Genomic DNA, 18541 nt, shown 5'->3' with positions numbered 1-18541 from the left:
AGTAATGCCTGTTTTTCCGACACACATATCACTAGGAATTTTGTTGGTTTATTTTTCAATAAGCAATTGTTGTTTGCTGCCGATTTGCGTCCAATTTGTTCTGGTTTGAGCACTCTACTCGTAATCTGAGGTTCGCAGTTTTGAATCCCCGTCACACCAAACATGTTCATCTTTTTAACCGTTGAAGCGTCATAATTTTACGGTCAATCCTACTATTCGTTGGTAAAAACTAGCCAAAGAGTTGGTGGTGATGACTTGTCTCTAGTCTTACACTGCTAAATTATGGACAGCTATTGGGGATAGCTCTCATGTAGCATGGTGCGAAATTCAATATTAAAAAAGATCAAACCAACCAATGTTTTTCTTAAATTCAATGAGGCTGGCGAGTTGTTTTAACCCTGAACAACATTTTATGACATTATTTTAAAGTTTACTATTATGGTATCTAAAGTAATCAGAGCGCATGCATCACAAACATTCCGTAATATCATCTAATTGACACATGAAATACTTCTGTATTATTTACTGTGTCAGCTCTAAACTGTTGATAAGCCACAACAGATTATATGTTGACACTCTGTTTTCTTCAGAATTAAAAGTGTTAGTCCTGAGTATAAACTATTATACGGTTTAGTTAGTTCAAAAGCAACCATCGAGACATTTATCTAGTTGTTTTAGCTCGAAAAGAAACCCTACAAAGAAAAACATCGAATGGTATATTACAACTTACCTCAACTGAAATAGACAGTCTATTGACTATTCTGGAACAATCTGCAATATATCTTCAAAAGACCAACGAACAAATAGTAAGTTTTCCACATCGTGCCGTTAAACACTACTTTGTTACAATAATTTAGAAAACTCCAGCTTTGATTTGGTTTCAAGTTATTGAATGCGATAAACAAACATCAATGATTCATGTTTGTACTGAGACGATAAAATTTTTAAACTTGATCAGATTATGAACTAATTTTTTTTTCTGTATTCAATAACTTTTGTGCCCAGTGCTATAGAATTAAGAACTTATGACAATATGCTTTATTTAAGAATAAATTATACAAAACACTGATTCTAAACTGAGTTGCAATAAAATAAAACCTTCTTGCCAGAGCAGAAAAGAATCAGATATAATTTCAACAGTTATAATAACTGGTGATTCGAAGAATCAAACGAAACTTCAACAGTTACAATAACTGGAGGTCCGAAGAATCAAACATAACTTCAACAGTTATAATAACTGATGATTCGGTTCATTGGTAATGATGATGCAGAACTCTGATGTTGTGTCTCATTAGTAATGGATATGACAGATTTTGTGTAATTGACATATTTAAATGTTATTCTTTGTACCTTTTCATGAAAATATTTTGTTAATTTCTAATTATGTAACTTAATTGTATGACGGGTCTGGTAACTCTATTACTGACTTTAATGTCTTCCCGTAAGCTGGTTTTGAAGTGCCGGTGTTCATAAACTCATCTCTTTATAAAAGAAAAGATGTAATTCACGCCTTCTTTCAGCAAAGTAACATGGTTCACTCTATCTCAAATATCTACCTTTGAGAGTTATGATCCATTTTATATACGCAATCAGTTCCAACTTTATCGATATTTTGTTTTTGAATACTGTAGTACGTAGTTATCATTTTCAGATTTGTATCGAGGAAAACTATTAAGGGCAAAAACTATTAAGTTTATTGGTGATCTACTTCTTGACATGGGAGGTATATCTCTACAGAATATTGTATATAATGCTCTGTTATGTCAAACAGGAACAGATTAACATATTTTCGAAATTATACTACTGTCACAAGATCAACCACCAGTCTGGTCTACAGTTCTAGTCTTCGGTCTGATTTTTCAAGTTGTTACGTACACAACGTACAGATGTTTTCTTAATTAAATGTAGCCAGAAATCGGAATTGAGACATTTTAAATTCACTTTATTTCACTTCATTCAGCGCAAGAAGGGAGGGAGTAAGTAATAAATAATGTAAAATAAGTAATTTTGTGAATTTACAAGGGGTGGAAAAATATAAGCCCTGGAAATATTGTTAATATGTTATATCTTTTATCAGATAACACAAAATTATGTAAAACTATTTGCTTCTAGAACATATTCGACAAGATATGTTTAAATATGATCTCACACACTAATTTTAACACAAGTTTTCGTGAATACCATTATTTCAGTTAAATGTTTTCATACAAAAGTATTGTGCACCTGCTGTATATGGTATTCCAGTTAGCCTCTAAATTTACCTGCATTTTGAAGTCATTAAAATATATCTTAGAAGAAGGATAATTAATGTTATGTAATGACCAGATTAATCACCTGGTATCAATCCGATTTAAAATTTATTTGCTAATTTAAACCAATTAATGAAAAATCACAAGCCAATTATGAAAGATGGACTTTTTGAAAATATTTGAAGAAGGATGGCTATCCATCACTCAGCAATATCTACATAAACTCATTGAAAACATGTCACGTTGATGTGAAGCAGTACATAAACACAAGGGAATGAAAACTAATTAACAACTTGTGAAACTGGTTTATGTTACTTTGAGTTTCCTTTTTACGTTCGATTATTGCAGTGAAACCTATTTGAACATTTTGTAGGCTAATTAGAAAAGATCTAAAAAACTACATCAGGTTACAACATTTTTACAATAAAATGTAATTCAAATCATAAAAAGTCCAGGTATTTAGAAAAGTCAGTGTTAAAATTAGGATTTTAGGTCATATTTGAACAGATCTCTTTGAGCATGTCTACAAACATGAAGTTTTAAATATTTTTCTGTTATCTAATGAAAGATCTAAGAAACTAACATTTTTAAGGGGTCACTTTTTTGTTCACCTCCTGTATATCACACAACTCAGTATGCAACGAGGACAAATAAACTGAGGGCATTCATAACAATATTTAAATTGTGTTGGAGCGAAATATCATGATATGACAAACGATGAATCTTATATGTTAGTAAACTTAAGTTATATAAAGTAAGTTGAATAATATCTGGTAAGAGGTAGATAAAGAGAGTTTCCGTGAGTTATGTTTCAGTTTTAAAAAATGTTTATATATTGGACCGACGTTAGATGGTTCAAGTAAACAAGGAGCCTAATTATAGTTGTTCATCATCTGCTGAGTCTAATGTTCATGGCTACTATTATATATCAGGTTAACCTAGCACTATCAGATTCAACAGCTATCAGTAATAAAAAGTTTTATGTTATACCCAATAGAGCACTTTCTTTAATGGATGGTGATGACTAGCTTCCGTCCCTCTAGTCTTACACTCAAAAAACAAACAAAACATGGTTAAGTTACGCATACGAGATAAATGACGCAGCAGTTATCACTATTCATGGCCATATATAAAACAAGTGTAAGTAGATACGACGTGGTAGTTTTTCATTGCATGTGAGCGAATCGTGTAAAATGGCATCGTTTCCACACTATGTTAAACTTAATAACGGAGCTCACATGCCCATTATTGGCTTGGGTACATGGCAGGTGATCATGTATTTGTAATTATACTTGTAGAAAATAAATTTGGATAGTATTTTGTTTTTATCTAGTGTATTCTAATGTTCTTTAATACAACTGGTAGAAAAGAACCCGCATGATTGTCGAGTAATATGTGTACAGTTATAAAATGTTTCTAATATTGTTTTCTTAATTGTTAGGCTAAAGCTGGTGAATTAGAAGCAGCAGTTGAAACCGCGATTGAATATGGATATCGTCATATTGACACTGCTTGGGCCTACACGAACGAAAAAGATATTGGAAATGCTTTAAAAAGGGTATTTGATGCTGGGAAGTTGAAACGAGAAGACATTTTCGTTGTGTCTAAGGTAAAGTTAATATTATCCTCTTATTTCGTTTAGTTTCACAGAGTTCGTGTTCTAGAAAAATAAATAAATACACTAGTTTATCTACAATATTTTATCGTAAGCTTTGTTTTTCGTATTTTGAAAGTGATACTAATACATGCTTGTTAAGTGTATTTATTTTAATTTATTTATAAAGAAAGGGTTGATGTTCTTTGCTAACCAATTAACTGATATCAAACACTAATTGCGCCCGGCATGGCCAGGTGGATAAGGTGATTCACCCGTAATCTGAGGGTCTCGGGTTTGAATCACCGTTACACCAAACGTGAACGCCCTCTTAGCTGTGGGATGTTATAAATTTACGTTAGTAAAAGAGTTGGCACTGGGTGGTGATGAATGGCTACCTTTCCTCTAGTCTTACACCGCAATATTTGGGACGGCTAGCACAAATAGCCCTCGTGTAGCTTTGCGCGAAATTAAAATACAAACAAACAGTAACATGGAATGTAACATCAGTTAATATATTACACTGTTTAGTATTTTGTAAGCTTTATTTAAAAAGAATTAGCTTTGATGTTTTATAGAGGGAGCTAATTATGAATTAATCGTAAATTTCAAAGTGTATACAGACATAAAAGCACGATATAAAGATGAATAATCGTTGATTAACTATGTGAGTTTAATGTGAAAACATTATTCAATGATAGTGCTGTTTAGTTACTCAATCTGTTATGTGTTTGTTTATTTATCAAAGTAAATCAAATTAGTAGATTAACCAGTAGTTTGTTTGTTTGTTTGTAACTAAAAATAAAGCTACACAGTGGGCAATCTGTGCTGTGCTCACCTCAAATATCGAAACATGGTTACTAGCTTTAAATCCATTGACATGCCACTGGAGGTGAAGGGGGCTTTACCATCAGCCTCTGAATTTTTAAATAAAACCATATTTGTCAATTTTGGCCTAAAAATATAGTGAAGATAAATAAATATAGTCTGTAGCAAACGTTAACGAAGGAATAAGTTCATTTGTTATCATTAAATAAACTGGATTTTGCATTATTTTTACCAAATAATCTAAAACATTATGCTCAAAGATAAAATAAGATACAACACCAATGCAACAAGTGGGATTATTTTGGTTAAACTAAAATAGAACTGTTATTGAAATTTAAGATGACAATCCGATGGATATCTAAATCAGAACTTTAATGGAAGTGACTACACAAAATGAAGATAAGGAAGATAGCAGTAGAAAATTTAAAGGTGAAGAAAAAATTAATAAAAAATTAAAAGATCAAAAGGTAAGAAATAACTTAAGAGAGAAAGTAAAGGAAAGATGTAATATTTCAAGAATGATTTAGAAAAAAGTTCCTATTGAAACTAAGATCAGTGAATATGTCCATAGAGATTAAAGAAGGGTTGCGAATAAAAAATCTATTCTGTGCAGAAAGACTATAACAGCATGGTGAACAAAGTAGAAAATAACATGAATGACGTATTTGAATGACGAACTGGTGAATGCAAAAATCAAACCAGCTACTCATATTTCTGTAGCTGTCCAATCAGATATGGAAAAGGAGAACATATTTGATCTATCAGTATTGATGTGTAACATGCTACTACATGATCTTCCTGGCCTACTCTAGTGCTGTCAGTAACAGATACATTTACAAAATTTAGCTTGCTATTTCAACTTCATTGCCCAGTCGAGAAACCACCAGATTATAGTAGAAAAGTAACATAAGAGACATGTCAGGCTCAGCTAAAAATAATTTTTAGAAGGATTTCAAGGAATCATAGCAAACAAGCTATTCATCTTTCTGCCCATTTAAAATGCTCATCTTCAACATTAAGTATTTTTACAGCTGAGAACTAAGGAAACTATAAAACATTGGAAGCTTTCTTATCTAACAGGTTTGGAGTGACAATCCTGTAGAAGGTATCTATAGTAAAGTTCCAGAATATCGTATGAAGGAAATATGAGCGTTTATGTAATATTCGGAAAGGCTCGACCAGTTATCGTTCTTGGAAGTTCCACATGTTTTAACAGATTTGTTGGAGTGTGATCAACTAATATGTGTCATCAGTGATGTGAATAAAAAAAGTAGGTGTATATCATTAATGAAAGCTCTCAGGTGGCAATGTAACTTGAATTAATTTCTGTTGCAGATGAACAACTAAATACATCATATATGTGTTTGTGTGTGTTTTTCTTATAGCAAAGCCACATCGGGCTATCTGCTCAGCCCAACGAAGGGAATCGAACCCCTGATTTTAGCGTTGTAAATCCGGAGACATACCGCTGTACTCTCCGGGGGCGATACATCATATAACATATAAAGTAATCATATCGAGCACTATTGGTATATCACCTTTCACTCGTGATAGTTTGGAAAACTTATAGTTTTAGAAAAACGTTTGGCGTGTCTGTAGGCTTACTAGTATAATATTCTATGGTATATTGAATGAATGTAATCGTGGTTTGGTAATGAAAGGTAAGAATATGCATCCAGATATAAAGGAAGGAGGGAGTGATGCCAAGAGTACGTGAAATTAAAGTTCCAAAAAGATAACAGTTGCCTTTACTGTAAGAAACGTTTCCATACGTCATGATACATTGTAACTGACGTAGTGACTACTGATTTATTGTGGAGACATAGCTGCAAAGTTATGATAGCTCCAAGTATCTTCACAGTTGTTGCCAGGAAATCCATGTGCACTACAAAGCAATTATCTCAATAGAGGATGAACAAGAAGTGAGAAAGAGAGCAGTCTTTATACCACCAAGAAGTTAAATAATAATACCAGGAGTTATTAGAAATAAATCTGCATCAAGTAATTGCGATAAACTGGAATGGAACACTGGCATATCCTAAATAATTAATGGTTAGATGGGCTTTCATGGATTTGAAGAATAGAAAAATCATAGATGAATTCAGGTGTGAAAGACTTAAACCAGCTGAAAAGTGAAAAGTCGCTTGGTATTACCTCTGATAAGATTGGATTTCATCAAAGTGACATAGAGTGGCTAAATATTTCATATTGCAAGATAGAGCAATTTTCAAAGCTAGATAGACGTTGGGAAGGATTATACATCTGAGAAGAATCAGTAATATGGTTTACGGAATTTACTCTTATATTCAGTAACTCTATAAAACCTAATCAATTTGGATGTATATCTTGGAGCTCCAGTTTAAATGCTTTTTGTGAGCTTAGACCTTCAGCAGGAGGCAAAGTGTATTTAGCTAAAAAAAATGTTTCAAAATATAAATTGTTTTTTTTTATAATTTTGGAATCCAAAATGATGGAGGGATTCTTTTTCCGTGTCACTAAACCGTTTTTAATATTTCAAGAGTTGGTGGACGATTCTGCCACATACAGCCACTCTGATGTAATGGTGAAGTGTAAAATTCTCCCAGTATAGCTTCGTAGGACATAACATTACAATATGTTGCTCTCAGCATTAGTTTAAACATGTCAATTTTGGCAGCATTTTGTTCTTTTCTTCTAACTTAATCATGATATAGATACTTCTGTATAATTCCAGCTGCCAAATGGAGGGCATCATCGAGATAAAGTTCTTCACTATCTTCAAGAGTCGTTAGATGATCTTCAATTGAGTTATGTCGACTTGTATCTGGTACATTTTCCTCTCAGTGTTGTGGTGAGTTTCTAAAAACGTGAACTGTTGTTTCGGTACAAAGATGAAAGATGTTGACATTCAGTAAATACATTTTTTTAACTTAATACATCCTGAATTATTGTACTCTTTAATTAATAATCTCATATAAGAGGCTTTGTTACATACAGTTGTTGGAAATGTTTTGAAAGTTTAATTTTTATAAACAGCACAAAGTTTTCAACACTTTATTAAATTTCATTATTTCAAGTCTCATAGAAGGAGTATAACATTGTCTGAAGATGATCCTTTACGAATAATCTATATAGATCTATATGGATCTCGTGTGCAAATGGATGCGCATAAGAAACTGAATCTCCAAAATACAGCAGCTACAATTCATGAGTTGAATTTATTTTTGCCTATCGTACCATTCTATTCTTTGAAATTATTTTTAACAACAGTGACTTCTGTTTCCATTTGATATTTTGACGTTAATAACAGTTATTTGTTATGTAAAAAGTCTTAGCTCATTGGATTCTTTTCTAGTAACACAGATATTTTCACCGGCCTTATTTATTTGTTCCTGTTCCCTCTCTACATTTGTGTATTAATTTGTAGTATATATGTTAAATGTTTTAATTTGATAAATAAAATATTTTTTTCTATCTTATCAGTGAAAAAGATTGGTGTTCATGAAAATAAAATAGTGATATTCCATATTTCCAGTCTTTTCATAACTCTTACTTTCTATTTATGATAAGTGTGTCAGTTCAATTTATATACCATACAGAAAAATAAAAATGTGTAATTTAAAGAGTTTACTTTGTCATAAAAATATAAATATAAAAATAATTGTTTTTTCTTACATTTGAATTTATCATTTTAAAGTGTTTATATCTATTTGTGAGTGTTTATTTAACTATAATGTTTTTTGTGAACTGTGATAGTTTGTCTTCGATTCTTATTTTGGAAAAAAAAAATCCTTAAAATTCTGAACAAACATCACTAGAGTGTCCTGACTCATGACCACAGCTGAACATATTTCAGTTTATGACAGGGAGCAATGAAAATTTTGCTTCTTACTTTAAGTAGTTATTCTTAGGGATTTATACTCGTATAAATAGGATGAGAGTTTATAGGAAAGCCATTTGGTTATTTTCTTTAAGGTCAAAGATTGCATACAACTTTTAAAGAAAGTATCATATAGTTGTAGAAAGTCTGAAATTGAGTGTTTGATTAAATGTGGTAAACAGTCATTTTTTTGCTTCAAGATATGTTGAAATACTGATCACAATATTGCGTTACTTTCTTAGCCAACAGACGGTGATGCATCATTCCCAAGGAAAGATGGAAAGCCAGTTATAGACTATGAAGCAGACTTGGTGGACACTTGGAAAGTGAGAAAAAGTAGTGGCATATTAGATATTATTAGTGTATACTTTAAATATTATCCACAATGTTTTATTTACAGATTTGTTTGTTTATTTGTAACGAAGTATGAAAATACACAATGGGATATCTGTGCTTTGTTCACCACGGGGATCAAAACTCGGTTTTAGCACTGTGTGGGGAAGCGTAGAAATATGGGAAAGGTGCACTGAATAACAAGGGATTCTTCAATATATTTATAACAAAGTAGTTCTGACCTTGAATAGCTGGGTTGTCACAAATGAAGTAAAGAAACAGTACACAAAATAACAAAAAATGAACAGTTTTTAATAGTCACGTGAACTCAGTGTTTATGCGTTTAGCTGTTTGGAGATATGTAATCTTTATCAAACCACTGACAATTTCTATCACACTGTTTATGTTTTAAAATACTTACTTCGAAGGGAACATCAAACTTATTCTGAGTAATTATAGCTCTCATTCTGCTGAAGGACATCATGTCTACATCCTTGCACAATGTGCAATATTACAGACCTCTTCTGTGGTCAGAGCAGGTGTTACTTCGACAGAATGACCGAGAAAGCGAGGAAGAAATCAACCACAGGATTTTTTTGACTACTTGTTACGTGAAAATTGCACACAAATGGAATAAATGATACATTTCAGATAATACTATATTAAAAACAACAACACAGAAAACCCATGGTATGTTTTTCTAAAGTGCTATATTAACACAATTTTAAAATTTCAAAATCCATTTATATACCATTTTGGTTTTCTTCTTCAAAAGCAGGTTATCTGATTTTGTCACATAATTTCCTGACAAAAAATGTCTATTAAATTTTATTTTATAATAACACTGACTTTTAACGAGTTATGGAGATAATAATTTATAGGTTAAAATGATGATGAAATAGAAAATTATAATCTGTCTTTAAAGTTACAGGCTAATTTTCGGTAGGCTATAGGATTAAAACACATTTGAGTTGAATTGTTTTCTATTTACGTTTTGTTCCACTTTAACTCATGATCTTAATGGATTAAAAGGTCTAAACTTGTAATTTTAAAGAAATTGTTTGTTTGTTTTTTTAAATTTTGCACAAAGCAACTCGAGGGCTATCTGTGCTAGCCGTATATAATTTAGCAGTGTAAGACCAGAGGGAAGGCAGCTAGTCATCACCACCCACCGCCAACTCTTGGGCTACTCTTTTACCAACGAATAGTGGAATTGACCGTCACATTATAATGCCTCCACGGCTGAAAGGGCGAGCATGTTTGGCGCGATGGGGATGCGAACCCGCGACTCTCAGACCCTAGAGAATATAATAAATATTTTTTTTAGAAATAAGCTGTAATTGAAAGTAACATTGAACAAAAGCTGAATGCTCTTCCAAAAAGTATTTGACATTTACATTATTAGATTCCATTCGGTGGATTCAGCAGATACCTCGATGTGGATTTGCTGTAAGAAAACATCTACAAACAAAATTTCACATTAATTTTAATAAAATGAAATTTAAAAGTAATATTTTTATGTTGTATGAAAAGTCGCATGTGAGATCGTTAAGAAGTCTTGCATAAAAAAATTTTGCCATGTTTGTCCTTTTATTTCCATATTTCCTCTTTTATGTATTTTCTGCTCACTCAAAGAAAACAGAAGAACATTTAAGGTGCTTTGTACAGCTCACATTAATCATAATGTTGTAGCATAACGATAAAATAAACATTATATAAATAGATGTAGTTTTCAGTTAATGATATAGCAACAAAAAATGAAGTTTGGTGTTGCATTGTACATTTTTTTTCATAACTGGAGATTTGAACGAATATTATGAAAATCAGATGAAAACATGCCTAACCACCTAGATCAGTGTGGAACATTTGTTCTTTAGGTGTATGTGACATGTACTGTAATAAAAAAATGAGACAGTTTCCTTTTATAACTTTGAATATTAGAAAGAAAAAAAATGTTTATGTTTTGACATGAGAATTTTTTACATCTGGAAACATTTTGAATCTAAATGTCAGACTGAGTTCTTTATGTAATATTTTTCAACTTTCTATTTACCACTTTCTTATATCAGTTTAAGGAAATTTCATCTTTTTTCAGTAATTCTGAATTAGAACAAACTGAAATAATAAGTTTGAAATTAAGCGCGAAGTAACACAATGGGATATCTGTGCTGAAATATTAATACTAGGCTTCATAAAAGAGGTGGAATTTATGTTAGATGCATAATATTTTAAAATGTTTATTCACATCGTGACGGATGTTTATAAATGAATACAATAACAAACATTAAATGAAAGAACAGGATACAGCCAGAAAATAATAAAGAAATATATATAAAACTTAATCTCATTTGATTTATCTTTTGTCACTGAGATATAAAGGTATAGAGAATTATTCTATACGAAACTTAATTTTATTCTATTGATTTATCTTATTGAACGATTTAGCAACACCAGTACTGCACATTCTTGAAATTACAATATACATATATAACAACTGTGTGAATAAAATACGTTTCAAAACGCCATAACATAAAAGTGTCTAATACTGATCTGTTTGTTAATTCTCATCTTGTAAGAAGTTATAATATATCCATACACAAGATTAACTGCAGGTACTCAGTGTTGATAAATAATAAGAAAAACATACATTATTTGTACTTTAAGTAGCTATGTAAAAAAATATATTAGTGTAAGAGTCGTATAGACGTTCACAAACGTGTCTGTTGTTACAGGGAATGGAAGATGCTGTAGATGCAGGAATGACCAAGGCAATTGGATTATCTAATTTCAACAGTGAACAGATTAAACGTATCTATGAAAATGCGAGGATTAAACCAGCCAATTTACAGGTACTTTTACCGATACAACATATATATAAACAACATAACAACCTCTTTGAGGCCTGAAAAATAATCAGGGGTGCTCAGAAACTATGGGTTTTTTTTCGACCCGAAATGAAAATTTCTTATTTGGGTGCTTGATGAGGTAGTAGGCTAACGGTTGATATGATGGTATCTTGACGAAGTTTCAAGTAGTTTGTGAGGTTTTACTGGGAAAGTGTTAGCAACTGGCGGTTAGTGGGCTAGTAACCTCGACGGGTTGGTTTGAGCGAGCTTGATTATGCCTCTTCGAGGCATTCAGGAAATCTAAAAGACAAGTCTTAGAGAGGACGTCACGCAGAAGGAAGGAATGGTTGCAGATGCTTGAACTGGGTGGAAGGACTTCATAGATAGTGACAGTCGGTGATCGTTCTGTAGCAGAAGAGACCAAGAAATCGAGCTTCATGGTAGAAGGAGATAGAAGAAACTGGTAGTTAGTCTTCAGTTATAGTCCCTTGAAAAAAATGAATACGGAATGGATTATAATTATATTTTCTAATTCAGACGTTATTGTCTTATATATTTTTAGGAGTAAAGCCGATTAAACTAATGGTTTATCAAAGCTTAGAATTAATATACAATGATTTAATTATTTAATTTATCACCAAGGGGCGGTCCTTTTCATAGGAGCTTTGAAGGAAATATTCTATGGCCCAAAAAATTTTGATATGTGTGTGTGTGTGTGGGGGAGGTTTGAGGAGGATGACCGGAGAATTCAAAATAAACCAACTTTCACGGTGAATCTGCAAACAGTGTATTTGACCAGTGTCCTGGATAGCGGAAACGAATTTGAATGATTAATATAATGCACGTATTCTCGGTAATCATAGACATTCATCTAATACACTGCTGGCCAAAATCTTTAGGCCAATGATCACAAAGGAAAAATATGCATTTTGCGTTGTTAGACTCAACCACTTATTTGCGTAGAGGTTCAAAAGATGAAAATAAGGAAAGGGAAAAAAAAACAACTTTTTTTTGCATTTAATAGGAAAATGTGAATATGAAGAAATTAGCCTAAACACTAGCCAGTCAAAGGTTTAAGACCATATTAAAACGAAGTGTTAATCGGTAAACACGTAACGAAATTTAGTCATATGTGTTGAAGCATAAGCGTTGTCAACATCTCTCACTGACATCTCCTGTGTTACATTGGGTAAAAACATGGGAAAGGGTAAAAGTTTCAACGTGGTACAATTGTCGATCTGCAAAAGCAAGGTCTCTTTCGACGTGTCATCGCTGGTGAGATTTGGCGTAGTAAAACTGCTGTTGGAAATTGTTTAAAAGATCCTCTGGGATACCAAACGAGAATTTCAAGTGGTCGGCCCAAGAAAATTTCGCCGGTGTTGAGGAGGAGGATTCGACGGGTTGTTCGGCAAAACACCAGCCATCGAACCAGATTTAGGCCCTCACGGATGCAGAATGCAGCTAAAAAAACCGCGAATTACCAGTCGAATGCCTTAACCACCTGGCCATGCCGGGTAAATGTGTGAAATCGGAGTGTTAAAAAGGTAGAGTTTTATTTGATGTTTGTCTATGTTTCTATGAGGTATGTTTGCTTGAGATTTAGGATCACACGCGATTGATTAGATCATTAAATGATTTCTCTGAGATGTGTTTTTAACCGGAAGGCGGTTGACCGTGAGTCCGGGTGCTCCACACTGCTACGTCATTAATGAATTGTGACGCGAGAGTGAATGGGAGACCTGAGAAAGGAATATCGTTAAAGAATATTACACAGAGAAGAAGGCTGAGAACTGAGCCTTGTGGTACACTTATTGTAAGCAGAAATGAACGGAAGATTGAACTATCGATATTAACTAATATTGTTGTACGTGGTAATACGTTGTTGGTTGGTTGATTTAGTGTCTTATGGCACAAAGTTGCATAATTTATATGCGATGATATTGTGCAAAACTCTATGAAAAGCTTGTTTAAGGTCGAGGAATGTGGTTATAGTTGGGTGAAGCCTTGGATTGTTTGTTTTTAATTTCGCTCAAAGTTGCACAAGAGCTATCTGCGCTAGCTGTTTCTAATTTTGCAATGTAAGACTAGAGGGAAGGCAGCTAGTTATCACCACCCACCGACAACTCTTAAGCTACTCTTTTGCCAAAGAATAATGGGATTTACCGTCACATTATATACGTCTCACGGCTGAAAGGACAAGCATGTTTCTTGTAACGGAAATTTGAACTCGCGACCTTCAGATTACAAGTCCAGGGCCTTAACCATTTGGCCATGCCGGACCTCAAGTCGCGGTAAACAGATTCGACAAGGCGAACTAAGTGGTCTGTCTTTATCTTTTTTTCTGTGACTGGCGTTCTGTATGTTGTTTAGTAGGTCATTGGACTTAAGAGAGTATAGAAGCCTTTTGGATATGATTTTTCCATCAAGTGGATTGGTAAGGCTAACGAATCTGTGGGTGAAGATCAGCTGATTTATTTTGGGTGTTACTTTGATGACTGGAGTTTTCTGTATAAATGAGTAGCAGCCTGTAGTGAAAGAAAGAGTGTATGTTGTGGTCATGTGTTGAAGAATTGGGTTGGACAGGTTTTTATAATTTTGTTGTGAACACCAGTTTGACCTGAGGTTGTACATTTTAGTTTTTTAATAGAAAGTATGAGTTCTGTTAAATAATTAAATGGGTTTGGTTGCTTATATATTGTTTTTGTGCTTGCATGTTACTTGAGAAAGTTGAGTTTAGGTTTACATTGTGATTGAAAATGTCGCTGTTTGCCATTGCTGGTTGTTGGAGTCTGAGAAGCTGGGCGACTGTTTCCTTGATATTTTTATTATTACTATCAGGTGTTGCAAAATGGATTCATCTATTGTTTTATAATCATCATGAGAGTATTAAAAAGTCTAACTTTAAGTTGGCACATGTTCATTAGCTGTCTGAATGTATGAAAAGACATGAGGTCATAGTAACCTTATATATTTAGTGCTAGTGTGGGTCATCTGAATGTTATTAATGGTACAATTATTAGTGGAATGCCGATGGCTTCAATGACGTGGTGTTGAAACTATAAAGATACCCCGTTGACTAAAAGGATGTTGACTTTCTTGATTGTGAAATACAGAATTTTATCATTAGGATGGCTTGTTATGTAGTGTTGGTATGATCCTCTCCAGATTGAATTCATGCACATTGACACATTCTTGATGACGTATGGCTTCATCGGCAGTGTCTCGCCAGCAGCATGGACAGAAATCTTGTCTCCCTGGAATGTCCTTTTCTGTCCAGTTCTTTAAGATAGTCGCATAGCAACTTAGCTGGAGAACTCGGGCGCTACATGGAGCCGATGGTAATGCCAGACAGCTAGCTCTCTGAAGTGCAGTGTTCCTTGCATTCTCGGAGCATAGCGAACCGTTTTTTTGGCGATCAAAAATCACCCTGAGACCAAGTAACAATGGTTTAGTAGATATAATGCATTTTATGTCGGGAAGTTGTGTTTTACAAAAATAAAAATAAAGCAAATTGGTGCTAGCTCTAAAACGTTGAATCGTACAGCAACAAAAGGGCGGAAATAATGAACTAAACTGCGGGTAAACAATGTAAGAAAACTTACTGACCTTCTTGAATTATTCATACTTACTTAACTTCACTAGAGGCCCGGCATGGCCTAGCGCGTTAAGGCGTGCGACTCGTAAACCCGGTCGCGCTAAACATGCTCGCCCTCCCATCCGTGAGGGCGTTATAATGTGACTGTCAATCCCACTATTCGTTGGTAAAAGAGTAGCCCAAGAGTTGGCGGTTGGTGGTGATGACTAGCTGCCTTCCCTCTAGTCTTACATTGCAAAATTAGGGACGGCGAGCACAGATAGCCCTCGAGTAGCTTTGTGCGAAATTCCAAAAAAAACAAACTTAATTTCACTAAGAAAACAATTGTAAAGGAATAGCGACAATTAGCTATTAAAACAAAGTAACTACCCCCCCTATAAATTTACCACAGCGAATTCTCTATGAAGTACTTTGAAAAAAGCCATTAAATTATTATTTTTTTTTATGCATTTCCGAAATTACATTAAACTGCTATCGAGTTGAGGTTTAACATCAACTCTTCAAATACAGTTACAAGATTTATTATTTAGTACTTAATAATATTTTGGGAAAAATAAATATACTGTCTGAAGATAACTCGAATCATTATATTTCAATAATAAAAAAACAATATTCTGATTCTGCATTGCTTAAATTATTTAAACTTTAACAAAGAGCTTACATTGTAATCACTTATGGTTTAAAGTATTTTATGTATAAAAATGGATATGAAAGATTTAGTCACGTTAGGGTTCTTATTGACCTATTTGATCAATTTATAGATGTGGAAATAATTCTGTTTTCTTGTCAAAAGCCAAAACGGGCTGACTGAATTAATTTAGAATCCAACTGACAAAGCGAATTATTGTTATCTATTTTTATCAATGAATGATTCATTTACTTTACTCTATGGGTTATGTGACAGATTTAATGTTGTATATTTATTGTAGTATCGATGTTTGTTTCAATTAAATATATATTTAGAAATTTATGAAATTTATACTGTTAAATTTGTATTGAGAAATCTCAACCTATTCACTAAATTTGTAGAAGATTCTCGAGTGTGAGAATTAACAATATACTTGTGTAAGTTTGTTTTGATAGTTTAGAATAATGCACAAAGCTGCAACTTGAGGTATCTATGCTCTGCCCACCATGGGTATCAAAACCTGGTTTCTAGTGGTGTGAGTCCGCAGACATACCGCTGTACCACTGGAAGGGGACATTTGTGTATGTAAATACTAGTATTGTTGTTTTAGCTGAAATTTTTAGAATCTCGCCTGACGCTTATAAAAGGTAATTAACTAGTGTATCGCGCCAAGAAGTCTGGCTTTTATTTTTAGGGCTCTCTGCGCCAACCGTCCCTAATTTAGCAGTGTAAGACTAGATGGAAAGCACTAGTCATCCCCACCCACCGCCAACTCTTGGGCTACTCTTTTACCAACGAATAGTTGGATTGACCGTAACATTATAACGTCCCTACGGCTGAAAGATGGCAGTTTGGTTTGACGGCGATTCGATCCCGCGACCCGCGAATTACGAGTCGAGTGCCTTAACCACCTGGCCATGCCGGGCCCGTGCTAAGAGACAATATATATTATTGGTTTTCCACGGTTGGTATACTATAAACCTCAAAAACTATAACTGTGATAAAAGCTTTTTAACTAGCAACTTCATATATTTTTCTAGAAACGTTTACATATTTCAAACATTATAAACCGTTTAACTTTAGTCTATTAGCGTGGCCAGTAAATAAATAATAATAAAGTGCTAGCTCGTTGTAAAGCATCGATAAGATATTAAGGAAGTTCTGGATCCTAGCAGGAGACAAAAAACAGATGATTGTTTTTAATAAAGAAAATAAATTGAATTTTCTCATTCTTGGTAGGCCTGGTATGGCCAGTTGATTAGGCTACTTGACTCAAAATGTGAGGATCACGGTTTCGAATTACTGTTACAACAAACATGCTTGCCCTTTCAGCCATAGTGACATTATAATGTGACAATAATTACTACTATTCGTTGGTAAAAGAGTATCTCTAATTTTTTGCTACTTAATTATGGACAGCTAGCGCAGATAGCCCTCGTATAGCTTTACGTGAAATTCAAAAGAAACCAAACAAAACATATTCTTGGTTTATTCATCTCTGATAGCATTGTTTTGTCTGTATTGTTAAGAGAAATTATTGCATCCCAGTTAAAAATATTTTAACAGTTTGTGATAATAGTATATACACAATGTTAATTAATTGAAGAATAAACCGAACGTAATTGTTATAAGGACTGGCTTATTAGAGCTTTTACGTTTTATAATAAATATGAAACTACATTTAGGGTTAAGTTATTGTTCGCAGAGAAAATATTGTGGAAAATATATAGGATGTTAGCTACTTTATTTAACCACTTAGTTGTCACTTTTAGAATATTGAATTCTTTTCCTAGTCACAGAATCAGTGAGACGTATGTTATCTTACCTCTCTCTCTTCTAAACCTCACTTCCCTTATACCAACGCCGCTTTTCATAATCGATGGACTACGTCACGACTTATTTTTCTCTGCCAATGCTTATTTTATCTGCATGTACTCACACCGAATTAAAGTTACCCTCGAGTTTAATACAAGACATCCTATTGCAACCAAAGACCCTGGAAATCTTCGAACGTTTCTGCTGACCTTGGAACTCTAATCTCCCAACCATCCTGAAGCAGTTCTAGCCTACATACGGATTTCTTACAGAACGTCTACTAATCTATTTTGGCTAACGAAATTCTCATTGTTCTGGAGTCAGCAACCCGTTCCAAATCTCACGCTTTTCACCGTATGATATTCAAGAAATCAGAACTACCAGCTCATTTCACCAAAATCGTAACAACTTCCCAATAGACTCCAGACTACATCTTAATATAAGACTTTTTTCTCGGCTACTTTCATTTTGAAGCAAAAAATATACTCACAAGCCTAGCTCAGCCCCAACCTTATCCATATTCAATTTTTCCCCAGCCCGACTAACACCCACTACCAACCATGAAACTCGAACCATCTACTTAGAACAAACAACTGCAAGGAACCAATATATCCAGACAGTATTGATCAGAGTTTGCAGTGGTACTGGTAGTATCGGGTTGCTGATATTCAAATGTCATTACTCATGTTACATGAGTAATTAGCAGTTCAGCTCTTTTTTTCAGTGTTCTCGCGGGCATTGTTTCTTTCACATGAAATAAAATTGTCAACTATCTGTAAAACCAAGTAGCATGA

The 18541-nt window shown here is 33.7% G+C and overlaps 1 protein-coding gene across 6 annotated transcripts in view; it reads left to right on the top strand.

Annotated features, from left to right (window-relative positions):
• The window catches only part of LOC143229687 (1,5-anhydro-D-fructose reductase-like), a 28823-nt gene that overhangs the window by 4554 nt on the left and 5728 nt on the right, over nt 1-18541 (top strand). For 4 of the 6 annotated variants that reach the window (XM_076462390.1, XM_076462391.1, XM_076462389.1 and 1 more), the window contains exons 1-5: nt 3397-3517; nt 3691-3858; nt 7385-7501; nt 8773-8856; nt 11596-11712. In XM_076462390.1, coding sequence (XP_076318505.1) covers nt 3443-3517; nt 3691-3858; nt 7385-7501; nt 8773-8856; nt 11596-11712 — 561 coding nt within the window. In that variant the 5' untranslated portion in view covers nt 3397-3442. The other 2 variants (XM_076462387.1, XM_076462392.1) reach the window with 2 other exon arrangements.

The sequence above is a fragment of the Tachypleus tridentatus genome, chromosome 10 (assembly GCF_004210375.1).
Source record: "Tachypleus tridentatus isolate NWPU-2018 chromosome 10, ASM421037v1, whole genome shotgun sequence".
Lineage (NCBI taxonomy): Eukaryota > Metazoa > Arthropoda > Merostomata > Xiphosura > Limulidae > Tachypleus > Tachypleus tridentatus.
The sequence above is the reverse complement of the archived record's forward strand: the minus strand, read 5'-3'. Positions and strand labels throughout refer to the sequence as shown.